The sequence below is a fragment of the Uloborus diversus genome, chromosome 7 (assembly GCF_026930045.1).
Source record: "Uloborus diversus isolate 005 chromosome 7, Udiv.v.3.1, whole genome shotgun sequence".
Classification (NCBI taxonomy): domain Eukaryota; kingdom Metazoa; phylum Arthropoda; class Arachnida; order Araneae; family Uloboridae; genus Uloborus; species Uloborus diversus.
In genome coordinates this window covers 152581570-152605129 of record NC_072737.1, presented here as the reverse complement: position 1 = coordinate 152605129, position 23560 = coordinate 152581570, and the positions used below count along the sequence as shown (strand labels likewise).

The 23560-nt window shown below is 32.8% G+C and overlaps 1 protein-coding gene across 1 annotated transcript in view; it reads right to left on the bottom strand.

Annotated features, from left to right (window-relative positions):
* LOC129226948 (ankyrin-2-like) overlaps window positions 1-23560 on the bottom strand; it is a 227201-nt gene that overhangs the window by 99814 nt on the left and 103827 nt on the right. Inside the window, exons 18-23 of the mRNA XM_054861576.1 lie at window positions 22031-22214; window positions 17961-18053; window positions 14160-14303; window positions 12400-12517; window positions 6233-6295; window positions 257-274 (exon numbers count right to left, since the gene is read on the bottom strand). Coding sequence (XP_054717551.1) covers window positions 257-274; window positions 6233-6295; window positions 12400-12517; window positions 14160-14303; window positions 17961-18053; window positions 22031-22214 — 620 coding nt within the window. The remainder of the gene's footprint in view (window positions 1-256; window positions 275-6232; window positions 6296-12399; window positions 12518-14159; window positions 14304-17960; window positions 18054-22030; window positions 22215-23560) is intronic.

The window sequence follows — 23560 nt, the reverse complement described above, 5'->3', positions numbered from 1 at the left end:
TGTTGCAATTAATAAAACTGACAGACATGTTTAGTATGAAGTAAAACAACGAAAACTGGACACAGATTAACAAGACATGATTTAAAGCCCTTTTCCGATTCACTACATAGTATTATTTAAACTGGTATCCGAAAAAGTAACAAAAGTATCAGGAAACATGAATAACTTCTACACGAAAGCAACACATAAACAGATTTATACACCCTAAATACAACCAATTTACAGATAAATAACTAAAGTTTTAAAATTAACTTACGTTTTCCACTTAAGTCTGCTGTTTTTGTCCATGCAAGTTAAAAAGGGAAAGGAAACAATTAGTAAATGTTTATAGAACAGAAAGTTATATTGTTAGTAAATAAAATGTAAACTGGCATAAACAAAAAGCATTCTCATTAGTGTTGAAATTATGCACACACATCGTCCATTTTCACTGTAATTTAGTGGTTAATAAGCATATTATGTACATATCTTACTATACATAATTGTTAGTGTGAAAACGGAACAGTAAAGATCCATAATATTTTCTAACTTTTCTCATTTGAATTGATTTATCATTTACTGTATACGCTTAAAGTAGGAAAACTCCATTTTAGCTGAATCGAATTACACTTTTAAATATTTTGTCTTTATTATGAAATGTCTAAATTACTGAATATTCTCTGCATTTCGTCTAGTTCGATCTTAGCTTAGGTCCATGCACATCAATTGTGCCAATCAGTATTTCCCCCCTTCTTATCAACAGCACTGTCGTCATAATCACTACTTTTATATGCTAATTATCACTTTCCGATTTAATGAAGCAGTAATTTTTAAAGTAAAGTATACCTAATTCTGATAAAATATCATTCCTCATTGTCTGTACCATTTCCCATTTTTAGAGTTCAAAGTATATCAATTTATTTAAATATTGGTAATACCATCTAGGACATTTGCTTACAAAGCCATAGTATATATACGTATACCAACACAAAATGTTTCAACAGTTTTCATCCACTACCATTTTTCTGAACTTTATAAGCTCAAAATGACTGTTTTATAGGAATTACACATATATTTAGTTTAAATACTAATAAAAAAATTGAGACCTTAAAAATCTGAATGCAAATGATATACAAACTTGATAAACCTCAATCGATGTGGAATCATGTCTTTAAAACTATTTATATAGTTGTATAGAAAATAAGCTCAGCTAAAATCGTAATAAACAAACAATGTATTCATTAAACGTACTGACAGAAGAATATTATTTACGTCAGAGAAAAATCAAATTAAGATTCAAGTCGATTTTTCTAAAGAACAGAAGAAAATTAAAATTTTAGTATCGTTATTAAAGAAAAGAAACAGTGCTAAGTGATCTTGCGAGTAAAAAGCAGACCAATGTTGTAAACACGTGAATGCAAAACGTTACATACTTTTAAAAATTTTGAATTTCTTTTTTTTTTCATTTTTCAAATACAATATAGAAAATTACGCACAAAATTTCCAAATAAAACCAATAAAGATTTCAATGAAGACCTGATGTTATAACAAGACCAACATCACAGCAAACACTTGGCCTATAATGCCACAATGCAAAAATGCTTCCGAGGTAAAGCTTTGCAAAGTAAAGTAACTAACACAGGATCTTTCCTTTGAAACACTTCATATGAGGAACTCTCATCCGCTGATCTGACAGACGGACATTGGTCCGCTAAAACCATTGACCATTCCTCAGATTTTTGTCCGTTTGCTTTAAAATAGTGTTTAGGGTTTAAAATAGTGTTAGAATAATGATACAATTTTGCACAATATGATTTATATTGATGCTATATTGGAATCTAGAGCCCACCATTTTGTTTTTGAAGGTTGCTCCTATTTGTCGCTTGTTACCTCTAGCAATATACTGACCAAGACCGTATTTTGTAATTATTTGTAATGATAGTCTCTAATTTTCTTTATGGCATAATTCCTGACGAATCGTCTAACTGTTTGTCTTCACATTCAATGCTGTTATAAGTAACTGATAGGAGACACAAGAGACCAAACTGACAAGGAACAGTGTGAAAAGCTAATGCTTCTTTTTCAGAAAAATTGTGCATGCGTAGGCTAAGTAGCATCACTTTACATTCTCAGTTAGCCGCACAAACGGAAGAGAACATAGATTTTTTTAAAGTTAATCCGAAAAAAAAAATGTTGATCGTTTCAGTTAATTTTATTACGAAGTTCCATCAACTTATTAATTTAAATGTATATTGAATTATTTGCACCGTAACCTTCTTTGAGATTCGCTCAAAAGTCAAAACTAAGATTCCCGTTTCCTGACGTTCTCCCGACTCGTCATTGGTGTGATGGAAAATGACCAGGAGACGTTATGGCTTCTGAAGGGAATCCCTTTTTAAGAGAGATTTGGCCCAGCAGACCACATTGTCAGACTTCAAGAAAAGTGCCAAAAATGTCCGAAACTTAACTGAGAAAATAAAATTATCTCCAAATGTGGGAAATGTAACATCGCCCCTAAAGATAGAAGACAATCACTCCCAATCAGTAGTTAGAAGTAGCGACGCTACTCTAGTAGCTAAATCTTTTAGTAGATTGTAGTGTAGCGCACTACTTTTTGAAAACAGTAAAGTAGCGAGTAGTTCGCTACAAAAAAAAGGTAGTGCGTAGCGATCTTTAGACACTATTTTTAAATAAAACGAAAAAAAAAAACAGAAACAAACAAGGTTCAAACGAATCTGACAGGCTTAAATCTTACGCGATTACTACATCAGTGGATGCAATGAGAATGAAGACTCATAAAAATACGAGCTGATGTCAGACATATCCTTTTGACGACATACGTTTGATATGTTTGACACCATTAGTTTGTTTGGCATTTTATGTTTTTCCAATATTCCCAATGAATAGAGTGAGGCTTAGAAAGAAAAGAGTAAGCGATTACTGCCAATTTAAGTAGCACGTTTGAGTGTTCTGGCTGCCGAGAATGTCCCGTTTAGTGGATGAAAGTTTTAGACTTCAATGAGATTATTGTTCCAATATTCACTAAATATGGAAGCTACTGTAAATCTTACAGAAATACAATAAATATTACGGTGTTATACAAAAGTTTGAAAGCAAAAATTTTCCCCTTTTATGCAAACTTTGCCCGTTAAGCAAAAAGCTTTCGGTGTCAATATCATCCGCATATAATTTAAAATTGCACATTAAGGTAAGTTGAACATTCTTAGTTAAGTTTTATATTTCGGATAGCATATTTATTAATATTTAGTAATGGGATAGTTTTCATATTTCTTTTTAGGTTTTCATTTATCTTCTTTTTGTTATTTTAGTGATTTAGTGTTGATATATTAACATAATAAGAGTCAATTATTAAATATTTGCAAATTTTTGAGATTATTTGGTAGAATTGAAAGCAAGTTTTTATTTCATTTACCAGTAGCATAAGAATAGGGGTTGGTATCCAGGTTCGGACTCCTAGCTTGAAGCTCAAAACTACTTAATTTGTTCCTATGACATTGATTTTTATAATGAAAATTAAAGTTTTTCTCTTCTGTTTAAAATATTTTATTCATCATCTAATCAATTTTATATATATGTTCGTCTATGTAAAATTGAAATCATCTTATAGTTGCTCCTATTTACATTTTCAAGTAGCTGAGTTGTGCTTCTTGAATTGAATTTTCGCAAGCAAGAAAGGATTAAAATTTTGAATGTTGAATTCTTTCAACTTTTTGATCCTTTCTTGCAGAGAATATTCGTAAAAACTGTACAAAATGGTTTAGAATGACAAGTTGGTTCAAAATAAAAAAAGAAATAAATAAATAACTCTTATTAACATTACATGTTTATATCTCATTTAGTTTTATTAATCTAAAACATTTTTCGAATTTTTTCGTTCAATCCTCAAACAGCGTTTGTGTGTGCTTTTTATTTATTTAATTTTTTAAAAAGTAGTGAAGTAGTGGCTACATTTCAAAAGTAGTTTGTAGTCCCTACTTTTTAAAAAAGTAGTTGTAGTTCGCTACAAAAAAAATGTAGTTTTTCCAACCACTGCTCCTGATAACCTATTTTGCTTAAATAAGTTATTTTCAAATAAAAAAAGAACCGACTTCAAAAAACAAAGAGGAACAAAAAGGTAAACAAATAATTGGACATACTAACATACGATTTCCTACCCAAACGTATAAATCAAATTTATTGTTCAATTCCTGTACAAAATCAACTAAACTAAACACCCAATTATAAGATAAACACTGATTCAAATTACTATACGATGAATTAATTTTAATACCTAAATAATTATATACGATCTCTTAAATTTTAATAACTATTTGAAATCGGGGCGTCCTATACACTGCTACCTAACGTAACAGAGTAGGTTTAGTTTTAAAGACTTTCGCGTTTTGTTAAATCAGTGTTTAACTCAGGATTTGGTAGGTTGTCAGTTACTAAAATAATTCATCGTATAGTAATTAAAATCAGTGTTTATTTTATAATTGGGTTTTTAGCTGATTTTTTTTACAGGAATTGTAAAACAAATTTGATTTATACGTTAGGTAAGAAATCGTATGTTAATATGACCAATTAGTTTTTACTTTTTAGGTCCTCTTTGTTTTTTGGAGTCGGTTCTTTTTGTATTTGAAAATGACTTATTTTTTGCTTTTTAGTGGTGTAAATATAAAATACGTACGTAGGGCAGAGTATGTAGTACACTCCTTACGTACATCTCGAGTGCGAAAGCGTCGAGCATAGAAGTCTGAAAACAGCTGAGTAAAATAGTGAAAGAAAAAGAGTACAGCTTCTCGGAGACTCCCGAAGACTGAAGAAAGGCTTTTTCAAATGCGCAATTATTAAGATAGAAAATTGTTTGCATCATCAGTTTGACTTTATCAAAGTATGCTTTCCGAAACAAGTTCATGAGGCACTAAAAAGCAACAGAAATTGCTTTAACTTTGTCCATAGAATTTGAAGAGTTTTCTTGATTTTTCAAGAATTCCATCTTCAGATACTGAACTGATGACCATGGGATTACTTGGGAAGTATAAACCTTTTCAAACAAGAAAAAAAAGAATTTTCCAGATTGGTCTATGCGTGTTTGAGTTCACGTGGGACATACATAAAAAGATTCTGACGAATTGAGAACGTCTTTTTTAAAGTCCGTTTTAAAAAAAGGGGATATTTTGATATTTGGGAATCATTTTTGGCGTAAATAATTTTATTTTGAGAACCCTGCCGATTTATAGTAACCCTATGTGAATAGATGTTTCTGGTCTCTTTGTTTAGATTTGCAAAGAAAAATACCTTTCGCGCACGCTCTGGAACCAAAATTTGACGCCAATGAAGAAAGATCGCCAGATTCGCCCACCATCGAAATATCCCCAAAAAAGGAAAAATCTTAACATTTTTATACGATTGGGACTAAAAACTGATCATTGTTCCTCTCCAGGATTTATTTGTGCGCTAATTTAGTTAGAAATATTTAAATGTCAATGGTTTTCCTAAATCTTTTATTTTTCCCAATAATACATGTCAAGTAACTCGTGAAAAAAGTCGTATTTCTCTTTACTTGGCCCCGTTATAGATCAACACCACACTAGAAACAGTATCAACTATGATGCTGTATATATGAAGATCAAAATACTACTAGAGCAACGATACTAAATGAATTTTCTCCTTGCTTCAGAGGAGTCTTTATTCAAAATTCGCGATATGACTACTAATGATTAAAACAAGGGAAATATTTAGAGGGGTACTCCCCCAAAGCAAGAGCCGTCTAAAAAGAGTCTAGAGTTAATATAAGACAACAATGTAGTAAGAACCATCTAAACTCACCTGTTTCACATGTGTTCCACGTGCTGTTAGAGTGAAAATATCTCTGCTTGCGTTCAAACATGTATTTTTACGTAGTTTTGAAGAAAATAACTTTTACTTCCCTCACAAGCAAGATTTTTCTTTTCAATTAACTCAAAGAGAGGGGGGGGGGGGAGAATTCCGGTTAAAAACTGATCCATTCAAATTTTTAAGGTGTTGAACCAGTGTTCTTTCTTTTTTTTCGGGGAAGGAGGATTCGTCTTTTTTGTCCGTTTTTAAAATATTTTAACCACTGTTGAAGACAAACTTCACCGCCGTCATATTTGTTGAGATGTTGGCCTTGTTAATATATTTTTTTAAAAGTAAGTATGAATTCAAAAATTATCACATGCAAGCAAATGTAAATTTTACATCAATAAAATACATTATAAAATAAGCCAACCTGCTTCGCAACATGCCTTTGGGAGGGAATGAATAGTAGAAGTCATCATCCCAACTAAAACTTCTAAATAATTAATAAAGGAAATCAAAGTCAAATCGAACCAAAAATATTTCAAAGTAATGTATGCACATGCTTTACTCAAAAACCTTAAAAACAAAACACAGTTACAACTCAAAATCAAAATCCAAAGCAATAAAATGAGTAAAAATATAATGTAAAGCAATAAATGTTAGCAATCATATGGCAAAATCATGACTTTTAAAATTAAGGCGAGACACATTAATTGGATTAATATCCTGTAGTCATGCAGGAAACATACTTTTAGAGCAATCAAAGAACGTATATCATTTTTGTTTTTATAACTTAATCAAATCATAGAACAAAATAGGAAAAAATGAAATGCGGCAACAAGACAGACGAGATGCGTAAAAATGGACTGTAGTCATATTTCCATGATGCATTATTATGCACCGTACCAAGTCACAGTGACGTTGCATTTCAGGGAGATAAAGGGCATCGAAAGTCGTATTATTATACTGCATTACTATGCATCGTACTACGTCAGAGCGACGTCTCACCTCTGGGGTAATGAAGGGCACTGAAAGTGGTATTCCTATGATGCATTATCATGCATTATACTACGTCACAGGAACGTCGCAATTCAGGTGGGATGAACGGCATCAGAAATTGTATTCCTCCGTTTGCATTGCTATGCATCGTATCACGTCACAAGGACGTCGTATTTGAGGGTGAATAAAGGGCATTGGAAGTCGTACTCCTACGCTACATTAATATACATCATATCTCGTAACAGGGACAATGTATTTCAATTAGAAAGAAGTAAATCGGAAGTCGTATTTCTACGCTGCATTACTATGCACTGCCGGAACTGCACAGCGTCACAAGGCCGTCGTATTTCAGGATGGATGAAAAGCATCGGCTACGGTATATTTGAGGCAGCATAAAGGGCATCGGAAGTCGCACTCCTATACTGCATTAATATGCATTGTACCACGCCACAGTGACGACGTATTTCAAGGAGGATGAGGGGCAATGGAAGTCGTATTCCTATACCGTATTACTACGCACCGCATCACGTCACAGTGATGTCGTATTTCAGAGAAGGGGGGGGGGGCATTGGAAGACAGTTTAACCATTTCAACCAGAAGCGCTCCGAACCTAAATGTTTGGGGCGGGGAAATTCTCAATTCACCTAATAAAACTCCGGATTTTACCGAATGATAAAGGAAAAACGCATACATGCATACCTACCCACATCTAATGAGAAGATACATTATGCAGCATTATATTTAGATATTTTTTTTTAATTGCGACACAGTAAAACTGTATAAAAAATTTCTGAATCCGCAGTCAAAGTGTACCGAATAAGCATTTTTTTTTTTTTGGATATCACAGTGAGCTCCCATCAGAGCGAATTTAATTTCAATCTATTTAAGATCAAATGGCAAGTGAACTCTTCTAAAGAGGAGAATTACTACATATCATTTTGCTAAATGACGCAAGTTTTTTTTTTTTTTATTCTGAGCAATTTGAGGGTTTTTAACAGTCGCTAACGTGCAATGAACGATAAAACCCTAAACTGGCAATTGTACGTCTCTCTAATACGTACAAAATGAACATAAATACGTCTCTCAGATAAATAGAAACTGAATGTTAATAAGTGTAAACTTAAAAAATTATGAATTTTAATATTATTCAGTGTATATATTAAAATTAATTTTGTATAATTGTGATCTTTTATACGTATTCACCCTTTTTAACACAGAATGAGACCATTTTCAAAAAGGTCCTGTCTATTCAAGCTGTAGTAATTCTTTTTCTGAAATGCCGCTGTAATATGTTTGATAAAAGTACATTATCTAAATGTGTTACCGTGGTAAATAATACTGTATTACTGAAAGAAGTGGTAAAAAATACTGTATCATTGAAAGAAAAGGAGCAGAAACTATTATTTTATACCCCACATACGTCTAAAACCCAACTTATGTAAAATATAGAAAAAAGTTACACGCGAGGGGAGGGGGGGGGGGGCAACGTCTTTGCAGTTTTATCGATGCAAAATTGCTATTGGATGAATGATTGCAAATGGTTTTGTGCATATACTATGAAACACATTGACCATAACACTATTTCGTTGTAGAGAGGGTAAGCAGGAAATTTTGCAGCTGTTTTAAAATTATTACAATCGTATTTTGTATTAGCAAAACATAGCAAATGTATTAACCCATTCCTTGCCCCGGCCGATACAGGATCGGCCGCGCAGTTTGTGTTAATACTGCCCCGGCCGATTCAGGCTCGTCGCAAGAAAATGGTTCCTAACTGCCCTCGACGATCCTGTGTCGTCACGGCGATTCTAGCAGTTTTTGCCTCGGCCGAATATGTGTCGGCGATCCTTCCAGGGGCAGAACCCTGTTATTGCGCTTCTCTGTTGGGTTCTGGAGCTTTTAGGGGAGCGGTAATCAAGCTCTATTCTGAGACAAAAGGGATGTAACTTAGAGTATTTCACGGAACTTGTTGTAATTTATTTTATTTTACTAAGATATTAACTTTTCAAGTACTCTTGGATGGGACACGTACAATACTTCAAATAATCAGGCACTTTATTTTTATCTTTTCGTGGAAGCTTTGTTTCTTAGCATTCTGGCATTTGAACTCCTGATGAACAAGTGTGAAAATATTTCCTTACATATTTATCAATATTTCTATGCCTGAATAAAGCAAATAAACAAAAATATGTTTTTCTTGTTATCAAAAATCCACCTTCTTACGCAAGTATCCTTCACTAAATTGTTCATAATCCTCAAATTTTATAATTTATTTTTCGCAATATTATTTTTTAAAATTATCTTATATATCTTAATTTTGTACGAGTATGTTTTTTTTTATTATAATGTGTTTACTACGCGTTTTATTTTTTTGTATACTATTATTATTATTTATTACTTATTTATTTTTAAACCATGATATTTTGAAACGCAAATTATATCTTTTTATATACGCGGCACCATTTGATGGATTTTTAGTGATACGGTTTTGAATATTTTTTATTTCACGAAAAAAAAAATGACGACCGCATTGACTATACGTAAAAGTTGTCTATGTAAAACATAAAATAGATACGACAGTACGAATAAAATGATAATATCTTGAGTTCTTTTGTTATACGCTTTACTCATAATAAACGAAACATTCCTTATCTCCCATTCTTTTTCAGATTTTATTTATTGTCTTAAAATAGCTCCAATGTTTTAATTGTACCTACTTTTATGAGATTTAAAAAATATAAATTAAATATTTGGTTTCTTTTCAATAATCAAATTGCCATAATTAGTAAATAATCATATGAAACTAACTAAAATTTATTCAAGTATGTTTAAAAAAAAGATTTAAAATCCGACTCGATTTCAAGCAAGATCTCCTTTTTTTTTCCTTCTGAAGACATGTTTCGTCATTTAAGCATAAAAGCTTGTTTTGAAATTCCTTTCTGAGCTAAACTGTTTTGTTGTAAGAAAATAATGTGAAAGGGTTGACCACAAAACACTAAAACCTTCTGACCATTCTTTGAATGGAACTAACTTGATCGGATGTTTGCAAAGAGGGTCCTTGGAGAATAAAGACCTCCCAGTCGGTCTAGTTATTCCTCTCTCAGCTGGGGGCTTTTAGTTGCATGCACAAAAGTATCCTTTAGGGAAATAGGGGATTAGCCGCAAGTTTTGATCTTTTGTAATCATTTATCTTTAAAATACTTCCCACGCTTGAGCAACTGATATCTAGGCATTCAGAAGGGATTTAAAAGTCACCTGAATTACGATAAAAGTCGACCATAGTCCTGCCATCAAAGGGATGTCTCTGTGTTTATTGGTCGTTTTGAAGTGTCACAATATATCAAAAGGCACCGAAGAATACTTTTTATCCTCTTAGAATATCATTCCCACACTTAAAGCGTTTTTGTCCATGCAATTCGCTTGCTCACACGTTGGATCGATCAGTCAATTGTTTGAAGAATGTTTTGTTGAGGCCTTTTGAAAGATAGATCATCTTACATTTAACAGTAAAAGGGAAAAAAAGATATACTGAGATAAAAGCAAAAAGAAAAATAAATCAATAAAATAATTAGTGTTATGAAAATAATTGCTTTTCGTCCAATCCTCTATTGTTTCCTATTTTCCTGTTATGTACTGCGTAAATGTATGAATATTTCAGCACATATTAGCAACCTTGTATTTTATTGCACTATTTAATTCAGTGCTTAACAACAAGTAAAGCGAAGCGATTTTCGAATGCAAGCTGAACAGCAAAAACAACATTAAAATACCGATAGCAAAATGGGGAGAAAAGTGTTATTACAACGTAGCAAAAATCAACTCCGTTTCGTTATCTGCGGCATGCGCGTTAAGGGTTTTCGGGCTGGTCATTGAATGGGTTAATGTAATGGTAGGACACAAATCTTTAAAATATCTTGTATAATTTTAAGATATAGTGAAAGTGAAGCCTTGGTAACCAAATGTATTTTTTTTTAATCAAGAGTGTGTGTGCGATCAAATTTAATTACTACTTCATTTTTCTATGAGTTCTACAAACAATTTGACTTAGAATATAATTTCCAGAAAAACTTTTTAGCTATTCAGTTCATAAGCTTTCAATATACTTATCAGCTGTCATGTTTAACTGAACTGTTTTAAATACTTATGGGTTTTTGGACACAAATATACTCTGGGCCCTTTACTAATGCATGTGTTTTAAAACTTCACTTGTTGTGAAGTGTGGGGTCCCTGCTGGCCATGGCCTCCCAGGATTTGTCGATGTGTAAAGACGACACTTATGTTTCATACTCACCAGTTTTATAGAATTCATATTTCTTAATATATTTTCCGATAACTTTGCTTCAAAAGCAGACATTAGTTTTTCAAAATACATCAGAAAATTTTTTTAATCTCGAAACGGCCTTCTTCAAATCTAGATTCAAAGGATATGATTCCTGATTTGTTGTAGGAGTCCTCATAAATTTGTTTTTGCTTAGCTTTTGATTTCTTTTTCAAAAATAGTTTTTTGAATTTCAGAAGAAAAATAAAACTTGTGTGCTTCCCTTACAATAAAAAGAAACATGCTAAAATTCGTCTATAGATTGGGGAGCTTTTGTTTTCAGTTTCCAAGAATTTAGGAAAGAAAAATTCATCGTAGATTTTTTTCCAGTCATACAATAGTTTATTCATGCAGGACAATACTTGAACCTCGTTTCTTTATATAAAATCAGTGTGAGTATTCCTGAGAAAAAACATGATGTTTCAGTTGTGCTACCTAAAATAATGCACCTGTTGTCTTCAATAGACAAAATATTAATACTATAGTATAGAGTCTTACAATCCGAAAACCCGTATGAATTCAGGAATCTTAGCCACACTTTGGCCGTACGAAAAAAATACCGCGCGAAAGACCTGTTGCGCAAACATTCCCGAAAACTTGTAATTTTCTCTTTGGGCTCCAGGATCATAGTTTCTCTGTTAAAATATTGATGTCTATTATTTTTATCTATTTGTTTCATTTTCTGTAGTTTTATGAACATAAGAGACAAGGGTTCAGGCTTACATTTTGACACAATATATCAGCAAATAAGTTTTCGAGTTATAATGTATGACGGTAATATGTTTGCGCAACAGGTCTTTCGCACGGTATTTTTACGTCCGGCCAAAGTGTGGTAGAGTTCCTGAATTCACAAGGGTTACAAATGTTTCTTAAAAGCCTTCAACAAATGCCGTTCAATGACATGCAAGATGTGAAAACACAATACATTTATTTTCTTAATAACCTTTTTCAAAAAATGTGTGCAATTAATCCTTTTATTTTAGAATAGTTTTATTAATTTATGAATAGTTTTTTTTTTAATATATTTCTATTTTAGTTAGAAAAATTTCGACTTTTAAATAAGTTCAAAAAGTTAAACTTGTGTATCTTTTGAGCCACAAATCTTAACTTAAAAGGTATTAAATATTGTTTTTAAGAACAAAGTTGGTAGTATTTTCATTTGGTACTTTGATTTTACTTTAAGTAATAAGTAATACACCCTTCAAATCAAACTGTTAAATTTATGTAATGATTGTAATTCTAGTTGATTGGTTCGTCCCAAAGAAAGTTTTAGCAATAAATACCCAGCATGTACTGGAGCACGAGCCAAATCCACGTTGTCAGGTGAAAATTTCTCGCTAAATCCAGTTTCCACTGGCGTGACATGTTGAGGAGAAAGATTGTCTTCTTCGACCATGGGTGCTGCAGCAAAAGAAATTAAACGTTAAACTAGCTGTATTTGACAAAAGCTTAAAATAAAGATTTTACACTAGCACAATTAAACAATAAAAAAATCAATGTGTTGCGCAGTTTTTACATATTTATAATTTTTATACAAGGTCACCATGGTCTCGCATCCAGATACTGTAGTTTCAAATTTATTTGCGATCATCTGTCTGGAATGGTTATAAAAAAGATGCAGGCAGACGTACTGTCATTTACCCCCAAACACATGCTTTTTTTTAAAAAAACACTTTAAAATATGTTCTTTAGTTTTAAACTTCTATTCAAATCATAAGAAAAATACACTGTTTAATTTAGGTATGGTTTATAGTCAAATAACCGCTTGGCATCATCGGGTTTTAATTTAAAGAACAACAAATAATTTACCATCAAATATCCCAAAACAAGGATAAAAATTGTAAAATACCTTACTATTTAAGTAGTAGTAAAACTTTATTCGTTATAGAATTAAAAGAAGTTGAACATTTTCAAGCGTACTAAACTAAGTCCAACATTGGCGAATGCCGAAAAAAATTAACCAATTTTTGTTTCTGATCACATTGATGCATTACAAGTTTAAAACTGATTAAATAGCATCTTCAGTATTTTTAAGAGTATTTTCTCATTGTATTTTAAAGAACTAAAATGGGTATGTTGCCAAATGGCAACACTACACATTTAAGGGTTAAAGCTGAGGTTACATGCATACTGGTGGTTAAAATTAATTTAGCACATCAGCGAGGTTCTACGAACCTGCTACGGTTCACCTAGTAAAGCGAAGACAGAAGCTTGGGTAATAAGCTGTAAGTTATATGAGGCCTCTAGTTTCAAAACCGGATACTTGTAGGAGCGGACAAACGCTCAACTTGTAAAAAGTCCGGCTTTGAAACTGAGGCAGACCTTCCAGCCCCGTTTCCAGGGGGAAAGAAGCGGTTTTTGAACCTAATATTGAGCAGGCAAATAGGCCTTATGATTTTCTACAAGATTAACAAAAAAAAAAAAAAAAAAATCGAATTTTTTGCAAGTATCCGGTTTTGAAACTAGGGGCCTCATATAGAGCTCATGCCGGGTCTAATACTACAAGCCTTGTCTTTGCTTTCCAAAGTTTGTCTTTAGCTTGAAGGCTACGTGCTTTTATGCTAAAAACTAGTGGTACCCGCACGGCTTCGCCCGTAATACAAAAATTAAAGGTCTTTTGGTTCGCTTGTATATTTACAAATAATGTATGGTGAATTGTCTCGCCAATTGGCTTGTACCGACGTTACAGTTCCACGTTATGATAATTTCGTATCTCGCCAATTGGCTTGTGCCCATGTTACGGTTCCACGTTACGATAATTTCGTAATTTATGATAGTTTTTTTTTCTTAAAATTGGAATAAAAAAAGAACCACATCGAATTTTCGAAAAATCGCTTCGAGGTGCACACCCCCATGCTACATACTAACTTTGTGCCAAATTTCATGAAAATCGGCCGAACGGTTTAGGCGCTATGTGCGTCACAGACATCCTACAGACATCCAGAGAGACATCCAGAGAGACATCCAGAGAGACATCCTACAGACATCCTCCGGACAGAGAGACTTTCTGCTTTATTATTAGTAAAGATAACATTTCATTTACCTCCAAATTGTTTGACGGATTGCATGACATCGTGATGTTTCTCATCCTTTGTGACGTCGATAGGCAAGGAATCGTCTCCCAGAGATTTCATCTCATCTGCGGTAAGGTACCTATATGACTGATCGCCGAGCATAGCCTCCTCGCCTGCAACAAAATCATAAAGCAGAGGTTTAAAACACTATAAAACAAGTTTAGCAAATAAATGAATTTAAAGTAGGTTCGAATGATTACAACCTTACAATGGACTTAATACATAACAGCAGCTTCGGAGTTAACTTGTATGTGAAAATTAATTCAACTGTAGTAGATGGTTTGGTGACTAAAAAATTGCTTGGTTGTTCAAGTCGTAATGAATCAAAGTCGTAAAAAGATTTAACGAACGTTAAACGAGTTTAGCTGCCTCATACACCGAATAAAACATTTAAAATGTACAGTAACTAAGTTAAAATGTGCTAATAAAGCTCGGGAATTTAGAGCCAAGTTTCTAAATTTTTCCTATGAATCACTTTTTGATCCCCATATTGGCGATTTAAGTTCAGTTATTGACAGCTATGATTAATTAAATTAGTATTTCGAAAGCGAGAGCTCTATCTTCAGATTAAACTTCTGTATGACTTTCTAGCAGGCAACAGCCTAGCGGGCCTATTTGTATAACTCCGTTTTAGGAAATAAATAGCTTTATTTTCCATCTTTTAGTGATTAGATTAGAGTTTTTTTACACAATATGAGCATTTTAGATCTATTGAATTTAAAATTTGTATGTATTTTTTGGCTTACGTAACTCGAAGTTTTGAAAATACTTGAAAAATATACATATAATAGTAGCTTTTAAGTCTAGGGATTCTAATGTGAAATGCAACTTTTGCCGTACGTGTTATAAACTACAAGGTCATTAGATTGAGAAACAAAGTTAAGGCAAATATTAAGAATCGTTAAATACAATACCAGTAGCACAAGGTAAGTTAAAGAGCTCATCTATAATGTATATAGACATAGCAAGAGTTTTTTTTTCGACGAACCATAAAGGTGGCAAATGATTTGCAAAAGGTGCCCTAAATTTATTTAAGATTTGAACTAAATAGAGGATTAATTGCGCATTATCTGCTATCTCCAAAGTTCGGATTTTGCAGAAGGGAAAAATTTCATTTGTTTGTATTGCCGCATTCGCGTAAATTCGAAACTCATTCGCGTAAAACATACCTGCGTAAAATGAGGAACTATATTTTTTAGTGTAAAAGCAAAGCTAAATCAATTTACCAAAGATAAATATTTAATGACTGATAGTAGCTGAACATTTTTTTCTCCCTGAGGAAAAATTTTCAATAAGTTTTACTTAATAAAGCATAGAAAAATCATTTAAAAGAAGATATACCACTTTTACAATGAACGGACACATTTCAAGGAAAATGTCTAGGCCAAGCAAGCCCACGTGCACCTGCGGACTGAAGAAGATTCCACTGCATTCAGGGAGATCTTTGGTGTCCCGAACTTAAACTTTAGGGCCTGCGGAAACTCTTAATTTGTCGAATGGAGCTCCAAATTTTGCCGAATTATGATAACTGTACCGAATGTAACTCCAAATTTTGCCGAATTGTCACACAATATGTATCGAATAAGGAAATTTTTGAGAGGTTCCATCGGAGTGCCCCTGACTGCATCATCGAAATTCAGCCACATTGATGCAAAATTAACATACGTTTCTGCAAAAGAGTGCATATGTGACAATAAAACCATGGCGGCCATTTCCCAAATCAGTTATTTCATACATATCACTACCCAACGTACTTTGTGTTCATTAAAAAGAACACACTTGAAAACTCATTTTTATTTATCTCAAATCTTGCATAATTTTGGGACACCTTTTATTGCCACGATGAATTTTTATATCCGTGTTTTTTAAACCTTTTTCACACAGAGTTAGACCAAAATACAGTAACAATAAAAATACTTAGAAACAAAACCAACCAGTGCTCTACAGACGGAGGAAGGACATAATGTGACATAAAAAGCAGTACAGCAAGCATCATGCAAAACAAAAAGCATTTTTAAAACATGTGCATCTAAGTGGGCATAGCATAAAATAAGGACATTTATACTACTAAATAATCACTAAAGTTTGGTGAAGCATAAATACAAAAATCGCTCATAAACAATGCTGATTAGTAAATTTTGCAAAGACTCAAAATTGTATTCCTTATTTATTATGTATAGAATAGTGATGTTAATTTTGGAAATAAGAAAAAAATATTTGCTGAATATTGAGACCGTTGTGAAGCTGTTCAAAATCTTTATGAGTGGATTTAATTCATTAATTTTGCACAAAAGCAGTTCTACCATTTTTTAAATAGTTGGTAAGAAACGATATCTTAGTAAAAATTATGAAATAGTACCTACATTTAAACTAATGACTGCGGCAAGCACAGTTATCGTTTAAAATCACAGAACATTATGTCAAATTATAATTGATGTCCCTACAAAGTCTAAAACTACGCAACAAAAAATCAAGCAATATTTTCTGAGCGAAAATCGTAAATTCGGTTCACCATTTGCACAAATGCTAAATCATGCAAAATCAATTATATTTCGGATGTCGTAGCTAGAGAACAATTTGTTATGGATTGATTAGTGAATTAAAAGGATTCAAGATAGGAAATTGCTTTTCGCGGGATGCGTCAAAACATTAAAAAAAATTAGAAAAAAGGAAAAAAAGAACCGTAACCCCTCGTTATAATGCGTTTTTACATTGCATCCCGAGAAATCAAAAGAACAAAGCACGTTGCATTAAATTTGGGTTACGTTCGGAACCACTGAAGCAAAAATATTTATCAGAAAAAAAACGAGTCTCGCTCTCTCTTTTTTTTTTTTTTTTGTTTAATGAATGAAAAAAAAAGGTATGTTTTTCATTCATTTGAAATTGCTACAAGTTAAACTGTAGCATTGGATACTTGTTCCACCAAAAATTAAATAAAAATAACTCATTAACATTTTTTCTTAAAAGAACAATTAAACCGTTTATTTCAAAAATGAGTCAAATGACAAAATCTAAAATTTCGAAAAAGCATTTTTACCTTCGTGTTAAAATATTTCTATAATTATTACAATGTTTCAAACTGAAAGTGATACATATTTAGGCTTTTATCTTTTAATAAATACTGTTGTAATCATCATTGGATAATTTAATATGGTGATATAGATATTTTCCTAAAATTAGCAATTTTATTGCTTGATTTTTTTTTTTTTTTTTTTTTTTTTGAAAGAAACGATTCAGTTGATAAGTTGATTTGGAGATGCACATACCATTGGTTTTGTATATCAAATGAACCGTTTTTTAAAACCGCGGTTACATTGCGTTTCCGGATATATCGCGCATCTTTGTTGTCACGCAACGAGCGCGATATAACGAGGGGTTTTCTCTGGTGCAATTTTTATGGAGGGACGTTAGGAGTCTTTTCTTTTTTCAGTTTCATAGCTGGGTTACGGTAACGTGATCGCTTGCGGTATTGGCAAAAAATAATGTTTTATTGAGCTAGTGGCCTATTTTACTGTATAAAGTTACTTTTAGCTCTATTAAGTGATTTTTTTTTGTTTTGTTTTTGTATGGTGGATTGAATTCTAATGGAAGTTTCAATGGTCTCAATGACTTAGTTTATTAATTTGGGATTCTTTAAAAATCTTAACAAAATTTCTCGAATGGCTATGGCGCCAAAAAATTTACCACGACTACGTTACCGTAACTCTGCCTAGTTTCATGCTATGCTCACTTGCTAGGATTTTAAAATTCATTTAGATATGGCAACTTACTCATGTGAAAGTGTTTCCCTTCAACATAAGGGAGATAGACATGTGTTGCGTGGGTGGGTTTTCCGAAAAAAGCAACCTCGTCGAAGTCGGCACCTGCATGTCAAGTTTTAGGGACATTTTACTACAGCAATAAAAACAGGTGCTCAATTCTCGGAGGCAGTTTCCCCCAAATTACGCTATAATATTACAAAAGTTTTCATCGTGTTTCATACAAAAATAATTCCTATTTTTATAACTAACCTTTCGTTATATACAGCAGTCGTGTAAATATAAAACCTTTCCTGATTTATATTCTTAATGTAAAAAGCTCTTACACAGCGAACTAAAAATGAAGTTTAAGTCTTTTAACGTTGCAAGTTTTTTTTTTTTAAATTTGTCGACGATTTCATAATTATTAACAACTGAAACACAATGCTTTCAGACATAACAAGAATAATTCGATGTTTCCGAATGAGAAGTATTAATTTTTATTTATTTATACGTATAGTAATCTGTAGCGTAACTAGGGGTTGGCAGGAGTGGCTCTCGCCAGGGGCGCAGCAGCCAGGAGGGCGGCATTTCAGCTGATTCAATTTTTTTTTAATTTATTTTAATTTTTTATTTATTTATTTTTTGATCATAGAACTTGAAAAATGCAGGAAAAAATGACAGAAAAAAAACCTCGCAAGAAAAAGAGCTATAGACACATACACAACATCTATTGAGAAGGAACACTGGGCATCATTGAAAACAATTCTAAAAAAGAAAATAAGAAAAGAAATTACAACGCTGCCTCCTATTTGTCAAATCAGAATGTTCCAAAAAAAAAGTTTTTTTTTTTTGGAGGTAACAATGACCTCCGGTGACTTTCCGTGTGGGAGGGGGAGGGCGCAATTTCTTAAGTTCGCCAGGAGCGCTAGACCCCATAGTTACGCTACTCATAGTAATCATAAATTAAAATTGTCAATTTATAATTAAACAAAATATTTTAATAAAAAATACATTTGGTTCATTTTCCCCTCAAAAGTGTGCGAAGTTTCAGAAAAAAAAAGCATCAATCGTGTATTAAAAAATTTGCAGAACGAAAGTCGTAATCCAAAGACCGATTCAAATTTTTGATTTGCACATTTGTGAAAGGTGCTAATGAGGCACTGCAAATTTGCAAAAGCTGTGTGAGTCCGGGAAAGCAAAAATGTAATTAGTCATTATATAGAAGTACAAAATATTTTAAAAGTTATGTTATTTTATAAAGAAGAAAAAACACAGAAATAAATAACTGTTTCAAACCTTTTCACACTTGAAAGTTTGTTTTACATTTTTGAAATAAATGTTTCAAACCTATTCACATTCGAAAGTTTGTTTTACATTTTTCAAATAAATAACTGTTTCAAACCTAGTCACATTCGAAAGTTTGTTTTACATTTTTGAAATAAATGTTTCAAACCTATTCACATTTGAATGTTTGTTCAACATTTTTAAAATAAATAACTGTTTCAAAGCTATTTACATTTGAATGTTTGTTTTACATTTTTGAAATCAAACCTATTCACATTTGAAAGTTTGTTTTCATTTTTTATCCCGAATTGTACTTATTTTCTAAGCAGTTGCTTTCTATTGATTTTTTTTTTTTTTTCCAAAACATGTTTCGTACACAAACGTAAAAATCATTTTTTTTCACGGAGTATTCAATTACATTTCAAGGATAAAATGGAAACTGAAACATTTTTTAAAACTATAACGCTACATTTTTCAGTACTTTTCAACTAGGTATATCGTTTGCAGCATTTCAAATTTTAATTTCTTTTATTTTTCTCTATTTATTTTTATTTAATTAATTTTTTTTGTTAAATCATTTGCAAACGGTAACTAATAAATTCAATTTTTTCTAAGCAATAAATTAATTTTCAAAATTTTGTTGCGATTGATCTGTACATTTAAGTGTAATATTAAAAAAAACTGAACGTTTTACATATTCATTATGGTTACATAAATTAATAAAGTTCGTACAAACAAATTACAAGAATATCTTTTTTTTTTTTAGAATACATGCTTGAAAAAGTTAAGTTAGAAAAAGTTACACACTTTAGTTTATATTAAGTAAAACAATGTAAGTTGCGGCAGAGCTTTTTTTTTTTTGATACACATTGAGAGAATTATAAGAACAAATTATCATGTTAGTTTCTTTTCATGTTAGTAATTTTACAATACATGTTACTTAAAGGCATTTTTAGAATAAGCTGCAAAGCAGCATACAATGCACATAACTGTTTTGCACAGCATTACTGCAACAATAAAAGCGAATGTAAACATCAATGCCAAAAGAACACATGTTAACAATGCAAACATTTCACGATAAATTTATAACTAAGCTAAAAGCTAAGCAAAGTTTAATTTAGCAATCTAAACATTGAATTCTAATAACATAACTAAACACTTACTATTCAAGAAGGTACATAGAAAAACAAGAAATTATTTTTGGAAATTGAGTAGAGCACACACGAAAACAACATACATCAATAAATGACGTTCAAAACTCTATTCCTATTCCTATTCAGAGTCACAACTGACTACAACTGTCTTTATGTCGAGGACTGCATACTAAGTGCCTTGCCTCCATTATTTTACATACGGATAGATGGCAGCACCATCACCGGATCGAACAGTTAATGAGAATTTTGAACTAGTCCAGGAGCTAATAGCTACCTAGTACTAGCACCCCTAGAGGTATCGTTTCACTTAGAGGACATTGAGACCACGAGCATATTTAACGTCGCCCAGTCCCCTTTAATGACGACGGTGGGTCTTCGACCATCGAGGTTCGAACCCAGGACCCTCCGGCCCCGAATCCGACACTCTACCGATCGGGCTACCACGGCCCCATTCAAAACTCTAACTGCTACTTTAGGCGACATCTTAGCTCGATTTAGTTGTTAAACAAGGGCTGCACTAAAACTTTAGCAATCAGTTGTAGTTAATAAGTAGTTCTAATGAACTCATTAAAAACATTTTAATAGCTGCATAATGCTTCAAAAATAAGAAACAAACATTAAACTGTTTACTGAGCGTTTAATCTTTTAGTGATCTGCATTTATGATGCACCGTTTTTGGATTATTTACTTTTTTAGGAATAGTCTCAGAATGTTCTTCTCTTGTTACACAAATTTTTATTTATTTATTTATTTAGAAGTTAAACAGCTTCACATACAAAGAGGACTGCGTGCCAAGCGCCTTGCCTCTGGACACACACAGGAAAGATTTACAACACAAGAGTAGGAAATAACACCCAGGGCACTGCGGAAATCGAACCTCCAGCTTAGAAGACGAAGCTTCTACCACAGAGCCACGGAGGCCCCTGTTACACAAATAAGTTGCAAGAAAAAATAGTGGCCTCCGTGGACGAGCGGTGGTAAGCGTTTGCTCTGACAACTGCCTACGTGCAGTTAATGAGGTCGTGGTTTCGATTCCCCTAGGAGCTCTGTAAGGTATTTCCTTCCATTTATGATGTGAATATTTCCTGCATTTGTACTGAGGCAAGGCGTATTGTTGCATGTGAGGTTCATTAGCTTTTTCTACAATAACAGTAACAACAACAATTTAAGCTCATCTTAACAAAACTAATAGTAAGAAATTAACTACAAAAACGAATTTCTCAATTCACTGATGAGAAAAAAACTAATTGTTTGCAAAGACGCTCAAATTCCTTAAATTAGAAATTTAAGGGTTTTTTTTTTTTTTTTTTTGCAATCTGCAATGAGTCTATAATTTTCGTTTGTTCTTTCTATTACTGTTTTTTTCAGCTATTATTTATTTGATTTATTTTTGTAATTAAGTGTTTTCAAATTACTTTAGAACACTTATTTTGTATTTAGAGTAAGTTTCAAATGATTTTATAACATTTTAATTTTGCACTTTCAAATGATTACAGATAACTTTTTTTTTAATTCAGGATTTACAAAAGATTTTAGTGCAAAGATTAAATATTTTTACAAAATGAATACATGCGCAGCTCCCGTTTATTTTTTTATTTTTTAGTATACAAGCAACTTTGGTATTTCGTAACAAAAAAGAAAAAAAAAAGATGTAAATTCTACCTCCTTCATCTTCCGAGTCAGTCATAAAAGTCTCTTGCATCGTTTCGGGAGCAACTACCTTGTATTTCTCTTCCGTCACAGTTGTGGTGGTAGTGATTACTGTGGTCTCCGTCACTACTTTAAGAGTTTCCACCACAGATATATAACCCAGACGTTGTGCAATAGATAGCGGTGTTTGCCCTTGCTATAAAGGAAAAGACAGATATTTTCTTTCAAAATAAAAAAATAATAATTAAAAAAAGCAGGAGTTTAAAAGAAAACGGTATTATAAAGTTATATGAGTGATGTACATTTGTAATCATTATGCGGACGGATAGATGTAACGTAGGGAAGAGCGGGATAGTTTGTCAGTTTTCACTTGTGACTATTTTACCACGTTGTAGTTAGTAGTCAAAATAAATATATTAGCAACTTAAAACTAACCAAACTTTTACACTGTTAATTAACTAAGGATTGAGATATCATAATATTCACATACTTCCAATTGGTAGTGAAAGAGTAACAAGATGCAGAACACCAACTGAAAAATTCACTTGGAGAACTTACTAACACGAAAACAATCTTAGTCAAGTTCACTGACACCCGACGCATCAGGGATTGTCTGTGTAGGGTGGCAGCAACCTTGGACAGCTTAGGATGGTTGTAAAATTTCCCTTTGGCTGTCCCAGTTTTCCCCAATTCAACTTGTGACAAAGTATCCCGCTGTCCCCTATTGCTAGAAAGTTTAGACCAGTGAGTCCCAGCCAAACCAGTGAACCACAAGTCTTCATCATCCACTTTTAGGCCTTATTGACCAGCCGATTCGAATCGCCGTCAGACAACCGAACAACCAAATGAAGCGGCCTTCTTGCGCCCTTATTCACCAGATGAGCTGAAAAAAGGTCAGACGTCCGAACCGTCAACGGAAAATTTCTGACTGGTTGTAGAAATTTTTTGTCAAATGTTTAAAGGCTGGTGAGGTTCCAATCGGCTGGTGAATAAGGCCATTATTGGTTGGACGTTTTGATCGGCAGTTTGAGTGTCTGAAAGAGGTTCGAATCGGCTGAATGGTAATATTTACCAGACAAAGTACATTTCGTACCCAGCCGATTGAAGCCTTCTTAGGACTCGAAGAAAGCTTCAGAAAGAGAAAAAAAAGCGCTAATTCCGAATGCAACTCAAAACATAGGAATCAACCCCCCCCCCCCCTAAACGAAACCTATGAAACTACACTATCGCCGGTAATAAGGGGAATCCAGTATGGTTAGTACAAATTTTGGTAAAATTTTCTAAGCAAATTGGATTACAGTTTTGGCAACAAATTGCTTGAGGGAGTTTCATGTTGATTGTAGTCTATTGGAAAAATTTTAAAGTAGCCTGTGTTCCGAATTTTTTTAGTTTTGACCAGGAAAGGTGATAGGTATAAAATGCAGTTTGAGTCCTAATTTTCACATTTTAGTTGCCGTTTAATTCAACGGATGTGCCATCTACACCATATCTAAGTAGTTATGTCTTTCAGTTCTTCCCGTGACCAGCCTACCATATCTTCAT